At 38.5% G+C, this 26568-nt stretch overlaps 1 protein-coding gene across 1 annotated transcript in view; it reads left to right on the top strand.

Moving 5' to 3' along the window:
* LAMA4 (laminin subunit alpha 4) overlaps positions 1-22181 on the top strand; it is a 150729-nt gene extending 128548 nt beyond the window's left edge. The window contains exons 29-39 of the mRNA XM_060030432.1: positions 1615-1748; positions 2887-3051; positions 4889-5042; positions 9955-10142; positions 11434-11623; positions 12367-12522; positions 13893-14052; positions 16010-16140; positions 17196-17289; positions 17764-17883; positions 21714-22181. Of these exons, the coding sequence (XP_059886415.1) occupies positions 1615-1748; positions 2887-3051; positions 4889-5042; positions 9955-10142; positions 11434-11623; positions 12367-12522; positions 13893-14052; positions 16010-16140; positions 17196-17289; positions 17764-17883; positions 21714-21859 (1638 nt within the window). The 3' untranslated portion in view covers positions 21860-22181. The remainder of the gene's footprint in view (positions 1-1614; positions 1749-2886; positions 3052-4888; positions 5043-9954; positions 10143-11433; positions 11624-12366; positions 12523-13892; positions 14053-16009; positions 16141-17195; positions 17290-17763; positions 17884-21713) is intronic.
* Positions 22182-26568: the final 4387 nt, after the last annotated feature.

A 26568-nucleotide genomic window follows, 5' to 3' on the forward strand; every position in this document is an offset into this window, starting at 1 on the left:
ATCTTCTTTGTGGCAATCGTTTTGTCTGTTAAAAATACTTTTAAGCACCTTAAAAGTGATTTTCAATTCAGATTAATTTTGACTCGTGTACACACACAAATGTCTCATTTCCGACACTTTGTAAAATATTATATATGTTGTATATGAGGAGTTTTTAACCTGGGCTTCATAGACCCACCTCTCAGGGGTTCATGGAAAGAATTCAGTGGGTCTGTGAACTAGGTGAGAAAAAATTACAACTTTATTTTCTCTAACTACAATTTAGCATTTTCTTCAATTGTGAATGTTGGCAACAAACCACAGTAATATTAGCAGTACCTGTCACTTTGTCATTAATAGAAATCACAGGTATTTTTCATTGCACATTATAGTAGTCACAGGTATCTCAAAATATTTTTGCTCATTGCTACTTCTAAATTGCAGTAGTTATTAGATCTGCTAATAGATTTTATTATTTAGTGCCTTAATGTAGAAGTACATATATAACTATATCACATATTTATTGGTTCAATATTTTGAAACTGTATTTCAATGTAATTGGTTTCCTTTGTATTCCTACATATTTTGTTCAGTGATTTTAAAATATTTTATGAAGGGGTCCATATGTATCACCAAACTGCCAAAAGAGTGCATAGCACAAAAAATGTTAAGAATCTCTGTGTATATATACAAACTCATGTGTGATTCAATTTGTGAAATAGTTCTTGAATTTGGTATAGAACACTGTAGCTCAGCTTATAAAGATATGCTGTGTTGAGAATACAATAAGGTTTGTAAAAGTTTGGTGACCTTAAGTTCTAACTGATTTATCTCTGAAAAGGTCATCACCAATATATACACTGATGGGCCAAGTCATAATATGATTTATAAAAGCAGCTTTTACTTTTCATTCTTATTACCTTGTATCTGTCACATTTATATCCAATTTAAATCAGTAGCATCTGTGAGAATTTACCCAAAACACTTTGTAGGACCTCTGCCACCAAACCTGCCTCAGATTACCATGGTTAGTTAAATAATACCTTTTGTCCACAAAAAGTAGTTATGTTGAGGGCTAACTGTAGAGGTTGATGCCCACGTAGGGAAGAGAAGGAAGATTATCATTTTGCCAATATTTTAAGACAAGCAATAAGCAAATTCAGAAAAAGATGTTAACTTCTGCTATTTTAAAATTTTTCTGCCTCTGTAGATGAAAAGTGAAACATTTTTAAAAGCCACATTAGCAAATTAACCCATGCCTGGTCATCTAGCTACATCCCCAAGGAAATTCAAATATTGCCTTTTCAAAAGTGAGACTGATGACAGAATAGAAATGCCTGAGTTAAGAAAGTAACTGATGCTGGGATGACAACTACTTAGCATGACAAAATCACCTGAAATTTTCAGTTCAAAATACAGGAAATTCCTCTTTCCATTGAAATGTATCTGATTTTATAGGTAACACCAATACAAGCAATAGAGTATTTTGTTGTTGTTGTTCATAGAAATTATTTTTCAAGCAAATTTCCCACACGATGGGTGTTCCTTAGCAATCCCATTAAGTAAGTGTTGAAGATGTGTCCATCTTTTGGATGCCTGGCCTCCCTAGTTAAAAAACCTGTGCTTGCATTTCAGTCAGACGTGTTCTCCATTTCATTGGATAATGGCACTGTGATCATGGATGTAAAGGGAATCAAGGTGCAGTCGGCAGATAAGCAGTATAATGACGGGCTGTCCCACTTCATCATTACTTCTGTCTCCCCTGCAAGGTACAGCTCCTCACTTTATTTTCTTTCTACCAGATGGCTTTATCTGTAGGGCATGATTCTGTCCAGTGACCACTGTGAATAATAGGCTATATTATTACTTTTATAGTGTTTAAAAAAATGATAGAAGGAACAACTTACCTCCTTTTTAAAAATTGATATCGGGCTTCCCTGGTGGCGCAGTGGTTGAGAGTCCGCCTGCCGGTGCAGGGGACACGGGTTCGTGCCCCGGTCCGGGAGGATCCCACGTGCCGCGGAGCGACTGGGCCCGTGGGCCATGGCCGCTGGGCCTGCGCGTCCGGGGCCTGTGCTCCGCAGCGGGAGAGGCCGCAGCAGTGAGAGGCCCGCGTACCACAAAAAAAAAAAAAAAAAAAATTGATATTAATTTTTAAGACATGCCAAATAAATCACTATAAAATTAACTAACAGGTATGTAAAGTTTTTTTCCCAGTAAAACCGTAAGCTATAATCTTGAGAGAAGTACCTGCACATAGCACTTACTAAATGGAGTGCAGTGTTTTGCACATCTTAGAAGGAGCTCAGCAAATAATTGGTTTCATTAGGTTTTAATTAAACAATTGAGAATGTTGCATTTACGGCCACATTTTAAAAAGTCTAATAACTTTATCTTTAACATATGTAATACTGAGTTTCTTTTTCATAAAAAGAAAGTCTTTCTGGAAAAAGAAAGAAATTTCCGTTGTAGACTGCTGCTATCCTATGTCCACTTCTATGGAGCCCTCCCATTATAAAAAACATTAATAGGTCTTTTCAAGACACCATTTCCAATCACTATCAGTGTGCTTTACAATGAAAATAGTTTCCCACAAGTGTGATTAAATGATCACCATGATTTATGTTCTGATTTTTCCACACCAAAAAAATAAATAAAAAGTTGCCGATGACTAGTCATCTGAACTTGCTTCTATGGGTTTAAATTCTAGTCATAGTTTGGAGAGTCTTTTCTGCATATAGACATAGTCAGCCGTTTTACCCTGAGTCTCACGAAGAGTTTGGCAACTTGTTATCTTGTCACTAACCAGATGTTCCATTTCAATTCCATGAGAAAACCTGCAACCTAGAATGGAACTCGAGGTAAAATGTTAGCTGTGTAGTGCTTAAAGAAGCTTTTTCCTTACAGGTATGAATTGATAGTAGATAAAAGCAGACTTGGGAGTAAGAACCCTACCAAAGGAAAAGTGGAACAGACACAAACAGATGAAAAGAAGTTCTACTTCGGTGGCTCACCCATCAGTCCCCAGTATGCTAATTTCACTGGCTGTATAAGCAATGCCTACTTTACCAGGTATAATATTTTTATTATTCATAAATCTGCATGATTGATAAAGAAGATCAAGTCGATAATGAAAATATTTATGGTGTTAAAACTTAGAGCTATGAAATATCAGAGGCATTAGAGGGTAGTAATTAAAAGCTTGCATGTGCTTGAGAAACTGACACACTTGGGTTTGTGTGTAGGTGTTTTGCCTTTTAATTTCTGTATGACATTGGCTAAGTAAGCCTTCATTTCTTCACCTGCAAATTGCAAATAATAACAGGGCCTGACTGGTAGACTTGTTATGAGGATTAAATGAGATAATGTGCATAAAGCACCTGGCGTACAGCAAACTATAAATATTAAATGCGATTATTTCTGTACTTATTATCAATGGTATAGTACAGAGCAACATACCCAAATCATCCTTAAAGGTCTCAGAAAGTCTTTTTTAACTTAATGCATGACTTCATTTTTTTCATCATTTTTCTTTTATTGAAATTTAGTTGATGTACAGTATTATGTTAATTTCAGGTGTACTACATAGTGATTTGACATTTGCATATGTTATGAAATGCTCACCAAGATAAGTCTGCTAACCATCTGTCCCCATACCGTTATTACAGTATTATCGACTGTATCCCTTTTGCTGTTTGTTACACGCCAGGGGCTTATTTATGTTGTAAGAGGGGCTTGTACCTCTTAACCCTCTTCACCGATTTTGCACCCCCACCTCCCCTTTGGCAGCCACCCATTTGCTGTCTGTATCTATGGCTCTGTTTCTGTTTTGTTGTCTGTTTTGTTTTTTAGATTCCACATATAAGTGAAGTCATGTAGTATCTGTCTTTCTCCATCTGACTTATTTCACTTAACATAATACCCTCTAGATCCATCCATGTCACACATGGCAAGATTTCATTTTTTGTGGCTGAATAATATTCCATATACATATATATATACCGCATCTTTATCCATTCATCTATCAGTAGACACTTAGGTTGCTTCCATATTGTGGCTATTGTAAATAATGCTGCAATGAACATAGGGGTACATATATCTTTTCAAATTAGTGTTTTTGTTTTCTTCTGTAAATATCCAGCAATGGAATTGCTGGATCATATGGCAGTTCTATTTTTAATGTTTTGGGGAACCTCCATACTGCTTTGCATAGTGGCTGCACCAGTTTATATTGAGGGTTAGCACATCCTCACTAACACTTGTTATATCTTGTCTTTTTTATGACAGGCATTCTGACGGTGTGAGGTGGTATCTCTTTATAGTTTTGATTTGCATTTCCCTGATGATTAGTGTTGTTGAGCATCTTTTCACATGTCTGTTGGCCATCTGTATGTCTTCTTTGGAGAAATGTCTACTTAGGTCCTCTGCCCCCTTTTTTAATCAAGTTGTTTGTTTTTTTTACATTGAATTGTATGAGTTCTTTGTGTATTTTGTATATTAACCCTTTATCAGATATATTATTTGCAAATATCTTCTCCCATTCTGTACGCTCCATTTTTGTTTTGTACTTAACAAAGACAGTGAGGGCCCCCTGAGTACAAAAACATGCAAGGAAGGAATTTAATACAGATTAAGTAACACAGATGAGGTCCCCATCATCCAGAGCATGGTGAGGGAAAACATGTTCATCTGTCAGAATGTGCTGGTGCCAGGTACAAAGTTATTGGTTAATTGGTTAAATGATCATTTCAAAGGTTCTCATTAAGGTAGTGGTTGGTGGATAAAGGCCCATCATGTACGTGTCCACACACACACATTTTAATTGCTAAGGTTCTTTGACTGCCATAGTTTCATCATGTAATTCTAAACAACATTTTTAAGGTTTTTCTTTCCTCTATTACAAACACAGGTTGGATAGAGATGTGGAGGTCGAAGATTTCCAGCGGTATTCTGAAAAGGTCCATACTTCTCTTTATGAGTGTCCCATTGAGTCTTCGCCATTGTTTCTCCTTCACAAAAAAGGAAAAAATTCCTCAAAGCCTGAAACAAGTCGGAATAAAAAGGTAAAAGATAATGCCGTGCCAACTTCTTGATTGCCCTTGTATTCCACACACACAATTCTAGACACTGATGCTTTATAGAATTTACTCTTGTTTGCAACTGTGTACATATGAAAGATACGATTCCTGTAGTATCTGATATTGCAGTTTACCAGATTTGTTGTATCATTTCTTGTTCCCAGAAAAACAGTTTGAATAAGCTTTTACTCATACTTCCAACTACTTTTCATTACAGTAGTTAAAATTACTCTGTACTTTATAATATATATTATTTATTGTGCTAATTCTCTAGTATCATTTGCTTTCACATAACTATCTCTGGTTTCTGTCACAGTCATGGAAATTATTAGTCTCTGATCTTACCCTGTTTTCCCCTCCTTTCTTGACCTTCATTTTAACCACTCACACAATTGACCTGTGGCATCAACTAGGGCAGCTGTTTCATCAAATTCTTGAGTCCTAAATTGCGTTCACTGATGACTATTCTTTCTCGTTCATTTACTCCTAGCATGTACACTATTTGCCTTCATTACAAGTGAAAGTCTAATTCCTTCTCATTCTTTCAATCTAACCCTCCCTACTCTTTCCTGGTCAGATGTTAACAATGCACTCAAGTACCAGTGCTCCCATCCTGGTCCAAGCCATCATCATCTCCCATATGAATTACTGTAATAGCCTCCCAAGAAGACTCCCTGCTTTTACCTTGTTGCCCAATAGTATATTCTCAGCACAACAACCAGATCCTTTTAAACATGCGCTATCATGTTACTCCTCTGCTCAAAGTGGCCCCCCACTTCACTCAGAGTAAATGCTCAAGTTCCTACAATGTCATAAGAGGCCCTATATTTTCCAGGCCTCTTTCCCTCACTCACTCTTCTCCTCCCATTGATCTCCTGGCTATTTCTAAAAACAGGCCATGTTCACTCCTGCCTAAGATCCTCACTTGAGCTTTCCTCTTGCCTGGACCACTCTTCCCCCAAATATCTGCATGGACAACTCCTTCGCCTTCTAGGACTGCCCAACTGTCATCTGCTCAGTGAGCCCTGCCTTAACCCCTATTTTATTTTGTTTTTTTTAAATTGAAGTATAGTTGCTGTATAATATGTTACAGGTATAAATATAGTGACTCACAATTTTTAAAGGTTATACTCCATGTATAGTTGTTATAAAATATTGGCTGTATTCCCCATGTTGTATAATATATCCATGTAGCCTATTTTATACCTAATAGTTTGTACCTCTTATTTCCCTACCCCTATATTGTCCCTCTGCCTTTTCCTCCCCCTACTGGTAACCACTAGTTTGTTCTCTCTGAGTCTGCTTCTTTTTTTGTTATATTCACTAGTTTGTTGTATTTTTTAGATTCCACATATGTGACATCATACAGTATTTGTCTTTCTCTGACTTATTTCACTTCGCATAATGCCTCCAAGTCCATCCATGTTGCTGCAAATGGCAAAATTTTGTTCTTTTTTATGGCTGATTAGTATTCCATTGTGTGTGTATATATATATATATATACCCCACATCTTTTTATCTGTTCATCTGTTGATGGCCATTTAGGTTGCTTCCATATCTTGGCAATTGTAAACAATGCTGCTGTGAACATTGGGGTGCGTGTATCTTGTCAAATCAGAGTTTTTGTTTTTTCAGATATATGTCCAGTAGTGGAATTGCTGGGTCATATGGTAGTTCTATTTTTAGTTTTTTGAGATACCTCCATACTATTTTCCACAGTAGCTGCACCAATTTACATCCCCACCAACAGTGTAAGAGGGTTCCTTTTTCTCCACGTCCTCACCAATTTGTGTTCTTTTTGATGATAGCGATTCTGACAGGTGTGAGGTGGTATCTCACTGTGGTTTTGATTTGCATTTCCCTGATGATTAGTGATGTTAAGCATCTTTTCATGTGCCTGTTGGCTTTTGGCATCTCCTCTTTGGAAAGGTGTCTATTCAGGTCTTCTTCCTATTTTTTAATTGGGTTGTTTGTTTTTTCAATGTTGATGTATCTTAGCCCTTATTTTATACCCCAGCCCACCTCCTGCCTTCTACCACTACTACTGATCCTTTATCTTTTCCTAGCTGTTCTTTTTTCCATAGCACCTATCACATTTTACTTTATTATAGACTTTATTTATTATGGTTATTATGAGAGGCCTAATAGTTCATAAATGGAAAATGCACAAATAATATACTCTTTATAGAAAAAGGCAGAAAGCTGTCCTGCAGAGAAAAGGAGAATGAAAGCAAACACTGACAAAAACAACGCTGAGATACCAGAAACATCCAGATAAGGAGTGCCTTAATTCTTCCTAGCTTTCCAATTCCTGATTCTTGCCTGTGGTAGGACCCCCACTACACTTTCTTTTCTTGGATTGCGGAAGATACTCCTATATCCTTATAACACATTTCCCTCTTTGTCTTAAGTAGCTCAACCAGTTTGGCTATAATCTGAAACAAAAGAATCTTGCTAAATTGAAATTGGTACCACCAGTTGGACTGCAACTAATAGACCTTCAGAGAAAGAAATTACACTGGTAAAGTCAAGTCTAGCAGGGTTTAGTGGGAATCCACACACACGTACCCATTTTGGGATAGTAAACTGAGTCTCTGTGTTATATGGTAGCAAAGCAATTGATTAAATTATAACTTTTCTTTTTTTATTGTTATTCAGAGCATATATCCACAGAGGATTTAGGGTATTTGGTTGCCATATATAAATTTTATTAGTTTTTGCAGCAGACAAGAGACAGGTCCTAGTCCATGTATTCCCACGGTGAAGCAGAGAAAGGCAAGGCTGGTCAATTGAGACTCGTGATCCAACAAGCCCTGCTTTGCTGAGCCCCTGTCGTCTAAGTTACTGTCACTCTCCTCTCACAGCTAAGTGGATACACTGGTTGAGAAAAAGTGAGATCCTCTCCACTGGAATGGAGAGAATGAAGAATGGCCAGAGTTGGGGAAAGTCCCCGACCCCCACCAATCTCTCACCCGCACCCTCCATGCCACGTGCACACCATTTCCAGCTTTGTTCCTCAATGAGACAAAGGTGATCAATCTCCCATTATAAGGCTTGTTACTCCACTGGGGTTGGAATACAGTGTGGAGTCAGGGGAAATTTCCCAAGATACATTAGAGGGAAAGAGTCTCCCCGAAGCCCCACTCCAGCCCGTTCTGTCCACCCGTAGCTTGAAGCTATGGCCGTTATTTATAGGTGAGAGCCTGGGCCAACCAAAAACACATTGGTGACTGGATGTACTTCCTCCATCCAAGAGAGGAGGCTTGCTTCTGTAGCAGTGAATCAGGTTCTGAGTCCTGACAACTATGTGAGGAATGGAAGAAGGGATGGTAGAACCAGGTGGGCTTTTCTTTAGGACAGGTGAGTCTCTGAGCACCACTTCACTTTCTCCAATCTAACCACCACTGAGAGAGTTTCCAGTATCAGGACCCAACTTTAAGAGCCTCTGCCCTGAGAGCAGGGCACTGGCACAGCTGGTCTGCCCTTTAATTCATTCATCTGCCCTCTGCCCACCATACCTGTATTTTGAGGGTAATTCTGGGATTTGCCTGGAACACTGATTTTTTTTGGAGGTCTTATATTTTGCCCATATGAGATCAAGAATTTTATTGTCAGTCTGTTCCAATCTGTATTATTATCTTCTGGAAATTCCACACTGCTTTGTTCGACTAGTAGAAAGCCTCATAGACTTCCAGGACTATTGTGGATTTATTTTTATGTGTATAGTTCTTCTGACATTTCAGTGGGAATTAGGGAGGAGGAAAACTAAATGTGTGCATTCATTCAACAACCTGAACCAGAATTGTCTTTTCTCCTTTAATCCTGTGTCTCATCCTGACTCTTACTGTGTTCTCCAATTCTCCCTAGTGCCAAACATTTCCTCTCTCTCCACCCTTGCTTTGTTGCAGGATTTCTTCCCAAGTGGGTCAGATCAGGCCACTCCCTGCTTTTAAAACCTGAGTGTCTCCTCATCACCTAAAACACAAGACTCCATTCTTTACCAAGTCATCTAAGGTCCTTTCTGTCCAGCAACAACCTGTCTTCCAATTTGTTGTTTAAAAGCCTATTCTTCCAAATCAATTTTCAGTCCTTAAAAAACAGGAAGCATGTCTCACTCACCTTTCTATTCCCTACCACACACTGCCCATGGAAGGCACGCAGAAACGTTGATTTCTTTCCCCTTCACTCCTACCTATTAGGTACTCAATAAACATTTGCTTGAATAAATAAGTAGATGAATGCTCAGATTTACTTGCATGTACTTTTGCTTCAGAAATTGACTAAATGACCATTAAATAGTAGTCTATAGTTTCACAATTCTAAATTTTAAAATCAGTAGTGCAATTTTAAGAGCACAAGATAGTTTTTAAAAAATTGTTTTATATCCTGTCACATAGGTTTGCTACATATCACCAAAAATATTCTTAAATATTTTGAAGATGTTACTAAGTTGTTAACTTTTTATACAGGATGTGTAAATAATAATACGTGTATTCGAGTGATATTGTTGCATATGATATGAGGATTTTATTGATTTGTCTCAGGGTTATTTTATTGCCAGCTTTTTCATTTTTCATCATTGATTAAGATGTGCATTTAATTTAAATCACAGAGCACTTGTCTCTATAGCTTCACTATCACAGACTAGAATTTTGGATTTGTTAACATACTCTGTTGTTGTTGTTTGTTGTTGTTACTGCTGCAGCTACTGCTGGCATTTGCTTATGGTGGTAGAGGAAGGAAGAGAGAGGTCTAATATTTTATGAGTGGAAAATGCACAGATAATATACCCTTGAATTATTTATCATCATTATTAATGATAAGAAAATCAAAAATGAATTTTTGCTACTAGTATGTCAGTTTTGTCCCTTAAATGATTCATTGCCTATTCTTATAGGGAGAGAAAAGCAAAGATGCTCCTTCATGGGATCCTGTTGGCCTGAAATTCCTAGAGAGGAATGTTCCAAGAGACTCTCACTGCCACCTTTCCAACAGCCCTAGAGCAATAGAGCATGCCTATCAGTACGGAGGGACAGCCAACAGCCGCCAAGAGTTTGAACACTTAAAAGGAGATTTTGGTGAAAAGTAAAGTAACACTATCCTTTCAGAAACTTGATGCCATGGCTGGGCTGCATCCTTATTTGCCATATGTCATCCTTTTCCTATAATTTTTCTGTGCCAAATTAATCGTATGCGTTTATCATCAAAACAAATACTAAATAGTACATGATTCATACTGTCCAACAAATAACATTCTCTGTGACTTTCTTCCCAAAAGTAAGGTGCATAAAACAGCATTCTCCTAGGAGTTTGCTGAACTTTATCAAAAAGAAAAGACAATCAAAGAAAGGAAGATGGGGTAAATTTTAAATGACTCATCATTTAACCTTGCTATCACCTTCCCTCCCCCATACAAATTGCTTTCAGATTGTAAATGGGAATGCATCTGAACTGCTAGAAGGTTAATAAGGAAAGACACTGAAAATACAAATGCGCTTGTATCTCTGTTGGCCCTCAAGCTATCTCTAAAGTTCATCACTCTTCCTGGTATTTCACAAATCTCCAGGTTATTTAGTATTATTGAAGATTTCTTTGTAAACTGTTAGCACCCAAATATTCTTATATAGGTCTTATATAGCTCTTTCAAACATTCATACAAGCAGTGCATTCAATAAGAAACTCCTAATGCCTTCTAATTTCCTGTTTTCCTAATGGGCAGAATCAGTATTTTGTATTCTTCAGGAAAAATTTAGAGTTAATCAGACTGGAAATTAGCCTCATAAATGTATCTTACCTATGGCCTAGAGCTAAATTTCTAGAAAATTTTATTTAATTTCTACACATTCTGGTAGCTGTTTTTAGCATGTGATATCCATTAATTTATTTTTACAGGGAGAAAATTGAATCTGTATTTTAGACAGTACACAAATCATATTGTTTCTATGCAAAATTATATATGCATATTAATTACTACTATTTTGTCCACATGAAGCTTCTTTAACATAAAGATTTTTACTAAACTAATTGCAACCATACTTTAAAAGGAAGACATGAGATTATCCTTTACTGAAACAACACTTTCTTAAATGTGGGATGTATCCCTGTTGTGTGAGGAAATGGAGAAGGATTTACATTTTTGAACTAGCGGTACTTACCCGATACTCACTAATAATACGAAGAATGTTAGTATTCTAATTTAATCTTTAATCTAATAGTATTCTATTCTAATCTTCTAATAATACTAATAATTAGAAGAATGTTGCTTGGGATTAGATCGAATGGCTTTATTCTTCCTTACACTCTGTTGCCTTGGAAAGTTAGAGCTCACCCTCAGTCTCCTCTGACAGGTGGTAAGCTTTTTCTTCTCATTTACCAGATCCCAGTTTTCCATTCGTCTGAAAACACGTTCCTCCCATGGGATGATTTTCTATGTCTCGGATCAAGAAGAGAATGACTTCATGGCTCTTTTCTTAGCCCACGGCCGCTTGGTTTTCATGTTTAATGTTGGCCACAAGAAACTGAAGATTAGAAGCCAAGAGAAATACAATGATGGTTTGTGGCATGATGTAAGTTGAAGGCAGAGAATATTATTATCAGCCAATGTCCACCACTGTCAAATGGACTGACACTAATACCCACCAGGGGTTTTTCTAGAAACATCCATTTAAAAATTCTGTTGCTATATGTTCAATTTCAAAGCCTTCATTAACTCATTATAAAAATCTTGAAGCATATTATTTTAAAAGAAATACAGTCTGAGTATAATATTTTTGACAGATCAATTTTCTTTAGTGCAGTTATTTTAAACAAAAGATCAATGGCCAACATAAACCGAAGTTTGGTTTTTAAGGATATTTCACTCGACTGGGTTTTTTTTCCACTGCCTATAATGTTCTAAATTTTCAATGATTGCTGAGTGTCTCGTAGACTAAGCTATGGGAGGTACAAAGTGAAGAGTAAATCTGTTAGGACGACAGGATACAACAGGTAGAATAACCTAAATATCAAAGCAATTCAGTGTGTATATACTGGAAAGAGTAAGCAATGTCAGCTGCATTACAATTAATTATAATTAAATTTACAAGAGAGAGCACGTGGGCTGGCCAGCTGGGCAGAGCCTCAGAGAACTCTGCTAAATATAAGCTGTATTCGGAAATTAAGCCTGTAATTTTAAATCAAGCGTTAAAGGAAGAGACTCCTAACCTTCAGAGAAAGGACCACTTTTTTAAAGAACTTCTGTGGCATTGCAGTTGCAAAGTTGGGAGGAGAGGCAACACAGCCATTCTCTATTGTCCTTCTCTCCATCCAGGTGATATTTATTCGGGAAAAGAGCAGCGGCCGACTGATAATTGATGGTCTTCGAGTCTTAGAAGAAAGTCTTCCCCCTACTGGAGCTACCTGGAAAATCAAGGGTCCTATTTATCTGGGAGGTGTGGCTCCTGGAAAGGCTGTGAAAAATGTCCAGGTAAGCCAGGCGTGACCAGGTAGAGCCATCAACCTTTAGAGCCGGAAGATCATTTACTCTGGCCCTCATTTTACGAGTAGGAAACTGGCAAAAGTAAAACTGTAGTTTGACTGGAGATGGGGTACATAAGTGGGTATTGTCCTGAGGTTGTCTGTCCACCCTGTGACATTACAAAGCCCAGAGTGATCTTTTGATTCTAGGGTAGAGGTGAGATGAAAAATGTTTCAGAGATACAAACTATCATGAAAAGTTATGTCTCAAGGAGATGCTTATTTGTTCAGCAAGTAACCATACTTTTAATCTTAAAAAAATACCCAAGAAAGAATTCCCTGGCGGTCCAGTGGTTAGGACTCAGTGCTTTCACTGCCATAGCCTGGGTTCAATCCCTGGTTGGGGAGCTAAGATCCTGCAAGCCATGTGGCACAGCCAAAAAAAAAAAACCAAAAAAAGAGAGCAAGTCATTCCATTATATCAATATATTATTGGATGAAAAAAACCTTTCAGGCCCTTATGTAAACTATGATCTCATTTTCGTTTCTACACACACACACACATACACACAATTTGTAAATGTGCAAGGAAATGTGGTTACCCCTGGGGAGACGTGAGTATATAGTAGAAAACAACAACAACATTATTTTTGTAATTTAAAAGTTTAAAATATTGGACCTTTAAAAATTATCTAGCAATAAAGGAATGCATCAAAGGACTAAGTTTTTTTTAACATAAATATAGATTTGACTTTAACACAAAGAATTAATATACTTCTAAGATCTGTTAATATATGTGGATAAAGCAAAACAGGGGGAAAATGTTCATGTTTAATTAGATTTTAGGTAAGTACCCCCAATTCCATGATAACTTCTTTAAAAGAAAGATTTCCAAAGCAGTGTGAAATCAGTTATCTCAAGTGGCCCGTGTTCCATGTTCTGTAGTATGATAAATGCTCAACCACAACAATGAAGACAGTGAAGCAAGCTTTCTGCTGTTTATTTAGCCATGGTAGATTTAACAGTTAAGAACTTTGCTAGCCCTCATCAGCAGCTGTTCTTCTTGAAGAGAAACAAACGAGGATATTTCTAATGTTCAATTTGAAAACCACAGCTACAATTTACCTTGTCTTGAAAAACGTAAAGATTTTCGTTACCTTAATTATGGTAGGCTGTCATTATCAAATACAAAATTCCAGCTTCAAAGAGCTAGTTATAAAGCAACTACCTGGAAAACTACTGATCATTCAGATAGCTAAGATAAATAAGGCAAGAAATTACTTCATTTCTCTCTGGACTCAAATCCCTTCATTTTGTTTCCCTTGGGTACATCTGTGAGTGTTGAGAAAATGGATTTTAAGAAATGTCTTCTTCTCTCAGATAAACTCAGTCTACAGCTTCAGTGGCTGCCTCAGCAACCTCCAGCTCAATGGGGCCTCCATCACCTCTGCTTCTCAGACATTTAGCGTGACTCCTTGTTTTGAAGGCCCAATGGAAACAGGAACATACTTTTCAACAGAAGGAGGATACGTGGTTCTAGGTAACAATGACTTATGTTAAAACGTGAATCATGAAATACTTCATTCCTAGAGGTGGCTAACAGGGATATTGGGCCCAAAGATAAAAACCAGAAAATCTAACTCAGCCCTAGAAAATGGCCTCTTTCCATAAGAACCACCTTTCTCCTCTCCTACCCTCCAAACTAGACACATGGACCGTGCCCATCCCTGTTTGCTTTCCCCAGCCAGTGCTTCTCCACAGCTGCCAGACCTCTGGAGGTAGACCATCTTGGCCCCTTTAGAATTTCCTATGCTGCACCATGGTCTAACCTGTGTTGGCTCTTGGCCACCTCAGTCTCTAGGTCTTTCTCTGCTCCCTCTAAGCATCACCCATTGTTCCTACTAAGGAAAGGTCCACTTCTTCCCCTTGCCAGCAACTCTAGCAGACAACACTATCCCAAAAACATTTTATTTCTGGATTTTTATTCTCCTCAACTCTTACTCTCTCACTCATTCAACAAAGTTTTTATTGTGTGCCTCTGGTATGACAGTCCCTATGCCAGGTGATGGAACATAATAGTTCTAAAAATAAATAAATACAATCCTGGGACTTCCCTGGCGGTCCAGCAGTTAAGACTTTGCCTTCCAATGCAGGGGGTGTGGGTTCGATCCCTGATCGGGGAGCTAAGATCCCACATGTCTCGCGGCCAAAAAACCAAAACATAAAACAGAAGCAATATTGTAACAAATTCAATAAAGACTTAAAAAAAAAAGCATCAATAATTCCAAAAAATAAATAAATAAAATCCTAAACAGACTGCACACAATCACCAACCAATCCATTCCACCAACATTCTATAGAGCAACCATTAGGTGTGAGGAAGGTACAAGGACAGATGCTGGGAAAGAAGATAGAAGAAGGGTATAAAACCACATGTTCCCTGCCCTCAGCATCCTCTGAATAAAGACATTACAGTGCAGCCAAGTATTCCTTCTTAAACCGCCCACATATCCAATAGAATAACCAGAGGTAATATATCCTCTCTTTGTCTAGCTCGTGGTTTTACTTTCCTTTCTCATCCTTTATCCCTACTAAAACACCTACAGGCACATTTCTCAACCCTTCATTGAATTTCGGTGATAAGAACTCAAAGACTTGGACAGCCTGAAAAGCATAGCAACCTGCACAATTTTTGTTCTCAATAAACATTAATTAATAGCAGGAAAAATTAAAAAGTTATCTATGAGGAGACACATCAAGTGAACATTATTAAGATGCCCAGGTTTGCAATGAGTCTCTTGGAGTGAACACAGCTAGTCTTAAGAAGAATTCATTTTCTTGCATCACTGCAATAACAGCTCCTAACTGCTTTTGCTGCTCTCACTTTGTTTTTCCTCCCAAATGCTCTGCAGCACTGGCACCAGTTACTTTTTTAAGAATTATTTTAAATACAGATCTGATCAAGTCAGCTCCCTTGCTCAATGACTGCAAAGTCAAGTCTGCCTTCCATACTGGAGCACTAGAGCCCTTCCCAGTGTGGCTCCCACCAGCCTTCCCCATTCACCTTGCCTCCGTCTACCCTTACAGGGGACAGTCCAGCCACACTGGCGTTCACAGTGCTCTCCAAATGTTCCAGCCTCTGTACTTGTGTTCAGACGACTCACTCTTCCCAGTTTGCTCTTTCCTCCTTCTCACTTCTGAGATACTAAATGGTCCTGCTAGTTGGAATCAATTTCTCCTCACCTGTGCTCACATAGCCATGCTGTGTTTTCAGCAAGCTGTTTCCTCCCCAGGCCCCAGAGCAGGAGTGGTGTGCTAGTTATCTCAGACCCCCACGGAGCTTTCCACAGTGTGTTGGACATGGAAAACAACACTTTCTGCTTACCTATTGAAAAATGCATCAAACTTTCAAAAACAAGTACAAAAATCTGCAATCAAACCATGGTTACAAAATTTAGGTTGCTGTTCTTGAGAACTAATAGTATTTCTCTCCATAGATGAGTCTTTCAATATTGGATTGAAGTTTGAGATTGCATTTGAAGTCCGTCCCAGAAGCAGTTCTGGAACCCTTGTTCATGGCCACAGTGTCAATGGGGAGTACCTAAATGTTCACATGAAAAATGGGCAGGTAATGTGTTAAAAATTGTCTTAACAGTCTGTCTCCTCTGATCTTGGATTCTGGATCTGAAGCAGATTTATTTCACAGAATTATTTCATCAATCTTTCCTAACTGGGGGAAAGAACAAACAACAGGGAAGGTATAACATAAAATTAAAACAGGCAATATTTGGATTCAGATTCATACGTTGGGAATTGATTTGATTAGAGCAAAGAGCCACGGAATTGTGGCAAAAATCAGTAATTAAAAGGTTTTAACAAAAGAATCGGAAGAGAAATTTTTTACAACAAATGGAAGCAGCAAACATGTTCAACTATCAAAACCAACAAGTACTAAAACATCGCTCTATAATCTATATGCATATATTTTCAACTACTAAAAACAAAAAATTCTGTTATAAACACCACTTTCATCCTTAAATAATATTACTAAAGAACATTCATGAGAGTACTCAAATAAATATGAAGCATGTTTTCAATGATGTCCCTAACTTAATATAACTGATTTTTGTTTGCGTTCCCGTATATTCTATTAAACCATATAATAATAAAACAAATCCTTATATGGTGCTTTACTGTGTGTCAGATACCATTCCAGTTGCTTTATATGGATTAACTCATTTAATCCCCCCAACAGCTCCATGAAGTAAGTATTATAGTTATCACCCTTATTTTGCAAATGAGAAAACATGGCACAGAGTGACGTAAGTGGGAGCGCTGGGGTGGGAACCCAGGCAGTCTGGCTCTTAGAGTCCATGCTGTTCATCAGTACCTTAGCCTGCCTTGTATAACACATTTCATCTTTAAAATTAAAGGAATTTATTGTGTTATATTACTGTTCCTCTGCCCCCTCTTCTCTCCTGTGTCATTATTTTGTTCTCTCTCTGAGGAACAGTTTAAACTTTCTGTAGCCTACTGAAGAGTGACCCCTTGTGTTCAAATTGCAAAGCTAATCATGTCTGGATGTTAAAAGTTCTCCTTCCCTGTGGTAAATGTAAGAAATTTCATTTTATCACAATGAGGAGAAATGAAATTAAATTCCACAATGTGCCTTGTCTTTTGCAGGTCATAGTGAAAGTCAATAATGGTATCAGAGACTTTTCCACCTTAGTGACACCCAAGCAGAGTCTCTGTGATGGCAGATGGCACAGAATTACAGGTGAGAAAAGCTGAGTGTCCTGGGTTTCCTTAATAAAGTGAGCCTACACACCCACCTGTGGCATGATGGCTTGGCAGAACTTAGACTATAACTTATATGACAGAATAGGTAATAGATGACAGTCTAAAAGCGGCCAAGAGAAGAGAATCAAATGTTACTGTACTAAAATGTGTATATTGAATCCACATGTGATTTGACAATATTAATGCTGCCAGAATAGTCTTCGGGAGTTGTTTAAATAACGCATACCTTATGGAGCAAAAATGTAGCAGAAAGAGTATCCTAACTATTATCCCTTTCAAAGGAAAATGTTAGTTATTTTTTGCTTAGACATTGATGTTTTCAGTGATTAGAGGAAAGTGTATGGTTTATTCCGGAATAAATAAAAGCCATTACTGTAATGAATTATTACCTTTCATGTGAAAATTAATCACTTTAGTGTCACTTATGACCACTCTTTTCTCTGTATTTCAGTTATTAGAGATTCAAATGTGGTTCAGTTGGATGTAGACTCTGAAGTGAACCATGTGGTTGGACCCCTGAATCCAAAACCAGTTGATCAAAGGGAGCCTGTGTTTGTTGGAGGTGTTCCAGGTAAGAGTTATTTTAAAATGACAAGTTTCCAAATCCAAAAAGACACTAAGTTCTCATAACTGTTATTATACTATTAAGAATTGAGCTATGTATTTTCATAATTCACCTAATAACTCAAAGGATTTTATATACAATATCCTTTCATAGGAAAAATTATACTGACAATTATGAAACGTTATCCAAGGATCAAAACAAAGTAACACATAAGAACTACACCACGGCATTCTAACCAGTAGATAACTTCTCTCCCTCTGCTGTATCTGCTTAATTTTTTTCTCTTCACTTTACATACCCTCCTCACATACACACAGTGAAACACACTCTATCTTATCTCTGACACAAAGAAAACTCATACACTATTGCTGCTCTAGGATCTGAGGAAGAACCTTGGAGAACTAAAAGTTTGTGGATAGTTGCTCCTCTTCCACACTAAGAGAGAATACACAGTTCTTCCCAACCAGGACTAGTTTGAAATGTGAAAACAGCTGCAGACCAGAAGTTCTGTTGTTCCTATGTAGTCAAATTCCCTGAGAGGTTCCCAGCTGCAGTTCTGTAAACATCATCAGTGACATCACTGCTGTCATCTGCCAAGAATGGTGTATAATCCAGGATGGTGATCGGACACTTATGGACCCTCCACAATTACTTTAAACCTCTGAAGCAGGGACCATGGCCTTATGTTGAAAGTGATTGTTTCACACACTTCATTAACTTGGAAAAATTGAATGATAAAGGTAGCAAGAGGGAAAAATCAAGCTTTTACATCTGAATTTGGTGGGGATTTTAAGGAAAAACTTAACATGGTTTTACCTTGCATCCTAACTAGACTATTTTAGACTGACCCATGTAAAGGCAAATAATGCTTTAAGAGAGTGAGAAAGATTAAGCATCCAGTCTTGCGTACTCACAAAATAGTAGCAACAAAGCACTCTTCTGCTTTGTAATATGAATTTTTCAAATACCAGTATAGACAATAACAGTAACTCACTGATGAAATATTTGAGACCCTCAAAAAGCAACGCTTCTTCTCCTTTACTCCCGCTGTCCACTCCCATCTCCATTTCTCAGTCCTCCCGTCCTGCTCCAGGCTTTGGTTCTGAAAGAAATACTGGCAGAAACCACATTGCACTTCATACAGGTACAGTATGGAAGATGTGTCTTATCAGTTCCTCCATTTCTGCACATTGCTTTCTTCCGGGAAATCACAACGTAGTCTAAAATATTTCACACGTTCCCAGGGGCCTACAGGATCAAAGTCAGCCTGGCATGCAAGGTCCTGATCATCTGCCCACCCCCCCGCCCCTGCCTTGCCCCTGCCTCTGGGGCCTCCCCCTACCTGCTGGGACTTGCAGTCCTCTGGATGTTCAGTGATGGTCTCTTTGCTCCAGGCCTTTGCACAAGTGCACAAGGCATCAGTTTCTGGAAGATGTTCTTTCTTGCCTCCCCTAGTACCTTTTCAAGGAACTTCTCCCACTCTTCCCCCAACTTTACTCCTATTGACCTTGAGGATCCAGCTCAGACTTTTTACACACATGCCTCCCTCCCACTAGAGTGTGCTATGCATACCACCTTTGTGGCACTTATTGCAGAATATTGTTGAAGCTAAATTGTACACTTCTTGCTGCCAGAGAACACGACTTCAACACACAACAAATATGTATTGAGTGTCTATTAAGCACTGTTCTAGGCTCCAGGAGATGAACAAAACAAGCATGGGCTCACGGAAGTTATGGTATTTGTTCTTTACTTTGCACCCAGAGTGCTTACTATATCAAATATTTGTCTCTCGTTCAAACAAATATTTGTCTCTCTGATTTGTGTTTGTTTTCAGAGTCTCATCCCAGCATTACACACTGCCATCATCTCTCACTGTAAGACTTGGCTAAGCTCTACAGACTGGGTGGGAAAGATATACCTGAAGCCAAATTCTGCCTGCCTGAGACATGCAATGAATAGCAAATTTTAGCTAATGAGCCAACGCACAGGAGCTAGCAAAGCATACCCACCAGCCCACTGCACCACTGCAGCCCTTAATTCCATCTACGAATCATGCCAGCAAGCCTAGAACAGAAGCAATTATAATTTAAGCCGAACATCATTAATCACATAATTTTGAGCTGTTCAAGATTAATTCCACTAAAATCACATCAGAAACTGGGGCATGAAAAAGAATAACTAAAGGAAATTAGGCATAAACAAAACCCCTATATGCACTGAAATCTCTTAGAATCCCAACCAGCTCTCTTATACAAGGCAGAACCCTGGTAACACATTGTTTCTATCAATAAAAAGTTAATGCATTGAAGTTCAATGAACTTTATACCAGAAAATTCAGCTTCATTGTATGATCATTTAAAAATCAAAATTAGAAGTTAATTTTTTGAGTTAAGGACGATTCATTCCTGTACTGAAGATCCTGCATTATTCTGTATATAGTCAAGCTTTTAACCTGTGGAATGTTTGCTCTTAAAATCATGTGTTGATTTTATCAATCAATTACTTAGGGTTCTGGGGCACTTTATTGTCACTACTGCAATAAATTGTGTAGTGAATTATGCAGACCATAATTTCTACATGAACTATTTCCTCTAGAATTTGTCCCCCATGAACCACAGGGTGGTAAGCTTGGGCAGAATCAAAATCCATGTTCTAAAACTAGTGTCCAAAATGAACAGAAGAAATAGATGTTTCTACCCCTTACATTCTTTCCTGTTCATCTTTATTCTGATGATGAAGTACACTGAACAGGCTTGAAGAATATATATAGTCATACTAATCTAGAGACAAAGGGAATTGATCTCTTAGGCCCCTTCCAAATCTAAGACTTGATAATTATCATTCTAAATATGAAATGTTATTTCCATGATTTATTTTCAATACAAAGCTTCTGCATATTCTTAATCTACATTGCTTGGAAAACTTATTACAGCTGCTTGATGGTATTTAATTTGCTGTCCTTTTTTATCTTCCCTCCTGAGTTACTGATTTCTAAGTGTTTTCCATCTTTTATCTGCTACTGCTCACATAGCTGTTTTGTACATAATAATAAGCTTTCACTAAATGGATTTTAATTTCATGATATTTCTAAGCTCTCTAAATTGCTTTAAATTATATTGCTTCTATCATCTCAACACATTTAATTGTGTCTGTACAATTAATAAGCATCAAGGCTGCTTCTAGATCTCTAATTAAGATAATGGGAGGAAAGTCCCCTGGCATACCCCAGGGCACCTGTACCCACACAAAGACTAGGCTAGTTATCATTATCCTATTTATAGTTCTTCAGCCCTAAGCTCAGAAAAATTAAAATTTAGTTTACTTGAATTCATTATTTTCTCATTATATTTTATGAGCTTGGCAAAAATGTGGAGGATTAAGGATGAAGGGTAATGATACAAATTAAACAAACATTAACCAATTCCAAGAAGAGTTTGGAAGCTAAATTTTCTTTCCTCTGTCTCAGTAAAGCACACAAAATAAGTGAGGCCCAGGTGAAATGAACTCTAAAAAGCATATGTAGATCCCGAAAATTCACTGCTGAGGCTTTACTTGTAAGTGGTAAATTTCAATGGTAAATACACAGCTGAATTATACTCTGAAATTTGATCATGGAAAACATGGCAAAACTTTAAAATTACTACATGTTCATATTACTTCAAAAGCAGATAATATTTCTGAGAAAATGCGTAAATTATTACTATATTCCGTCTTTGACATGAAAATCATCTTGATAATGTGAGCGGTTATGATGTATATTTTTGCCACAAAGTAATATTTGGGCTTGGAATGCCTCAACTGCAGTCTTTGTGTTCATTTCTTTCTTTTTCCAGAGTCTCTGCTGACACCACGCTTGGCCCCTGGCAGACCCTTCACAGGCTGCATCCGTCACTTTGTGATTGACGGGCGCCCAGTGAGCTTCAGTAAAGCAGCCCTGGTCAGCGGTGCCGTGAGCATCAACTCCTGTCCAGCAGCCTGACACAGCAGAGCTACTCAAGTACAAAGTTCTTTAGAGCACTGAAAGAAACACAAAGCCAGCCAGGAGGAGTGGCAGTTCTTCCTCTTGGTAGAAGCTTTCATCTAGTTGAGCAGGACTTAAATGAATCATCAGGGACTGGATGTTTATTATTTCTTATTTGGATTCTTACACCTTGGATCCAAAATGTCTGCCATGGATAACAATCAAAGGAGCGTTAAACTTACCTGTATTGTATTACTTCCTGCTGGCGAAATTACTGTTCCTGTGTCTAATAAAATAGAAGGGATTCTAAATAAACACTGGCACACATTTTTAAATCGTGGCTAGATTCTCAGATTCATCTTTCATTTAGGTAAGATAACATTCAGCCTATACCAAAATATCTTTGGTATACTTTCTTTATTTGAAAAGATTTACTAATGTACATAAAATCTAAAATTAGATTATAGATTTGCTTTTAGCACTTTTGTTTGGTCTATCAGTATAGCAAGAATATTTTAGTTTTGCTTTTTTTTTTTTTTTTTGGTGGTACGTGGGCCTCTCACTGTTGTGGCCTCTCCCGTTGCGGAGCACAGTCTCCGGACGTGCAGGCTCAGCGGCTATGGCTTACGGGCCTAGCCGCTCCGCGGCACGTGGGATCTTCCCAGACCGGGGCACGAACCCGTGTCCCCTGCATCAGCAGGCGGACTCTCAACCAATGCGCCACCAGGGAAGCCCCATATTTTAGTTTTATCAAGGTGTAATAAAGTAAATTTCTAACAAATTATCAGAAAATGGTAATATGTTTCCAGGAGAGAAAGAAAAGAAAGCCTCAATCGAATAAATGCCTACTTTTTTTCCTTTCTTCCTTAAAAGAAAACTAAAATTGTGCATGAGGGGAGGTTCTTGTAGGATATTGTTACTGTGTGTTCTGTAGGAATCATGAAGGACATTATAGCAAAGAGAATAAGACAAAGTCATACAATTCCACTTAAAAGTATAGAAGTCCTTTTATTAAAAGTTTTTCCCCCCACATACCTGCAACACAACTAGTCTTATTTCTAAAATTTTATAATTATTTTTTAGGTATATATATATTAATAAAGTCTAGAAAAGGAAAAATAGGCTTGACTAGCTGGTAGAATATTAAAATATACAGACTGAAATAAAAGAATTATACATGAAAAGATAATCAACAATGAAGACAAAATGAGAAAATAGACCCTCATATCAACAGGATTGAAGGTACGTAAGAGGAGTGACTTTTGGGGTATGGGGAGGGAGTATAAAGTATTTTGAGGAATTACTAAGGGAATAAAATAATCTCTTACATATATATGTAATTATTTACATTCCCCTACTACCCTCATGTCTCAGGTACATTAATAATAATGATGAAGATCAACAAAAATAGCTAATATCCATAGAGGACTTACTCAGTGACAGCCTCCACAGTAAGCTAAATTAAAGCAGATTTCACTTGATCATCCCACTAATCCTGTGAGGTGGCATTTGCAGATGAGAAGCCTGAGATTTAGAACGATTAAATACCTCGCCTCCTGTCATTCAGCTAGACTGAGGAGCCAGAATTGGAAATAGGACTGCTGCCTGCCCCCAGGGGCAGTATGACTGTCCCCTTGCTTCCTGCCCCCAGGAGACTGTCTGCCTTCAGGCCAACTCTCAACTGGTCTCTAAAGCTGGGGTCACAGACTCAACCACCTATACAGCCAGAGAGGTATCATGGCGTGAACCTGGTGGTGTCTGACTAAGAAAATCGAAAGGGCCAAAATTTCCAAAAGAAGCTGGAAATGTGAAATTTGAGGGGCTTGAAATGGCCTGATTTTTCAGTTAGTAAGTAATTAAAATTAAAACAACAGCAATCACAAGAGCAAAATACTGGGCTGACCAAACAAAACCTTCTGAGAGCTATGGCCTCTGGGCCTATGTGGCTTCTGAGCTAAAGACTCTGAATCCAATAGCCTAGGGCCTTAACCAGTACAGATTGGACCGATGCTTAAGACACACTACGCCTTCACAGTCCTCCCTACAACAGACCCAAGATGGAGGCAGCAGCTCTGGAACAGCCTGCCATTTTCTTTTCCAAGAGATTTTCCCGAGACATCCTAGAGGGCCATTCTATGCCCTTCATTCTCAGCAGTGGCCCAGACCCTGGCCAGACCTCCAGTAACTACAGCAAGTGTGTACGCAGACTCACATATATGCAGACTAAAGTCACAAAAATTCTTCTACCTTCTCTGCAATTTACAGGGCCACTTCTTTGCAGTTATTATTTCACATTCTTATGCTCAGCAAGTAAGAATCTACTGACCCATATCTGCTGACCCTCTTAACCACAATGTCCTTCTGAAACCTTGAATTTACCATTTATAAGAGCTTGATTCAGTTCTTAGATGGGACCCCATCTTCTCTCAACTGTCTAGGGAGAAAGAAGTATGATTTCCTTTCTTTTAGTTAATCACAGTATATTGGAACTTCATACATAGAAATATAGATTAGAGGGGCTTCCCTGGTGGCACAGTGGTTGAGAGTCTGCCTGCCAATGCAGGGGACACGGGTTCGTGCCCCGGTCCGGGAAGATACCACATGCCGCGGAGTGGCTGCGCCCATGAGCCATGGCCGCTAGGCCTGCGCGCCCGGAGCCTGTGCTCCGCAACGGGAGAGGCCACAACAGTGAGAGGCCCGTGTACCGCAAAAAAATATAGATATAGATATAGATATAGATATAGATATAGATATAGATATAGATTGGATGTTCAGAGTAATTTTGACTAGTCATTCATGGCCCCTGCCAGTTTAGAGCACCTTGGAAATCAAGAGGCCTCCCATAGCCCCAGTTTGAAGAAGCAGCCCTATTTGGGCCTGTATCCCACTTCCTCCTCTCATGGCCACAGCTGATTGGGTAAGGGCACCATCCTATTTCTTTCCAGTGAAGCAACATCCCACTATCTGGTGGTATGAAAAGATGAGTTCCAACAACTGAAAATTTTCTCTTGAAATTGTGAATTGGGAAACACAGAAAGAATCAAGCCCATAGCAATAATAGCTGAAGCCAAAATGATCTTACCTAGAAGAATGGTTTTAAGTGTTTACCATACACATTTATAGACACATACTTCCCATTCTGTAAACACAGAATAATATATATCCACCTACCCTCTGTCCAGTAAGAACCACCTCAGTTCTCAGCACACAGTTTGTATAAGGGGGCATCTCAGAAGACACTGGGCTATTTCTGTTCTCTGGGCTCCCACTTCCTTGTACATAGCATGGTAGTAGAGGGTGTTAAGTAGGGTCTTTGCTTACCTTAATTGGTGACTACAGCCTATAACAAGGACCATAAAGCAGTAAATACACATTTTAGGTTCACCAAACTTTGAGGTGTGAAGCCAATCCCTTCTCTTTAGGACTGGCTCAAAGAAGTCATTTCAGTATAACTAGCAATGTAAAACCACAATGCCCGCAACACACTACATACATGTCACACACACACACACACACACACACACACACACACACACAGTCTGTATAAAGGCAACAGAAGAGGCACTGTCCAGAATGTAAGTTCCACAAATTTTTGTCTGTCATCCAATGATGTGTTGTAAGAGCCTAGAACAATGCCTGGCATGTAGGTATATGCTCAATAAATATTCTTTGAGTAAATTTCAGGAAAGCCAAGTTTCCATAAAAGTTACCCCCTCATCTCACCTCCCAAGGCAATCACTTACAAAGTGCCTGGCAATCTTCAGAAAGGAAAAAGTGATTCTGACTTCTCCACTTGGGTTCCCCTGAGCCCCAGGGATCTCTGATTTGCCTGAAGATATGGAGAGAAGACTACGGGAAAAAATGGCATAGCTGATCAGAGAGACAAGAAGCATTCCCTCAAGTCTTTGGTAACCTTTCAAGTCCTGAAAAGTAGAGGAAAAGATCAGCTACCATGGATAAGGCCACTCAATTTGTAAACTTCACAACACCAGAGGACACCATTCGCAGAGGATACTGCTAGGGGGCAGGATGGGGTGGGCAGAGCATAGATGAGTTTTAGGGGTGAAAGCCTGCTAATCTGCCAAATCATGTGACAGAGAGGCTCACACTGAAGAGGAATGTAACATGACACTACCAACCAGAAGAATAGCAACTGAATCCCTCAAGGAAGGAAGTGTAGTAATGGTAGCTGCTTGGCACTGAGTCCCTCACTAGCCCAGCCAGACCACAGTGAGCTTACAGTGAGCTAAATCAGCAATCTCAGAGAACACGTTTTCAAATGATCATGTCTGAAGATGGATGATTCGTGAGCTGATGCCAACCTAAAGGAAGGTTATGAAAGCATGATGCCACAGGGTTGCCCTCAGACTGTTTATAATATTCCCTTCACAGAAAGCTCCTGCCTAGGAATGTAAGGAATATGGGAAGGCATTTATTCAAGGTAGAAGCCTTAGAAGACTAAAGAATTCATCCCAGTGAAAAACTCTATTTATCCTCTTAATGTTTAAAATTTGCAGTGAAGTCCCACTCTCATTTCTGATATCAGTAACCTGTGTCCTTTTTTCTTGTTAATTCTGCCTAGAGGTTATCAATTTTATTGGTCTTATCAAAGAACCAGATTTTGGTTTCATTGATTATTCTCTATTATTTGTCTTTTATTTCATTAATTTTTTCATCTTATTTCTTTCTTTCTGCTTATTTTGGGTTTAGTTTGCTCATCTTTTCTT

The sequence above is a fragment of the Delphinus delphis genome, chromosome 14, assembly GCF_949987515.2.
Source record: "Delphinus delphis chromosome 14, mDelDel1.2, whole genome shotgun sequence".
Taxonomy (NCBI): Eukaryota; Metazoa; Chordata; class Mammalia; order Artiodactyla; family Delphinidae; genus Delphinus; species Delphinus delphis.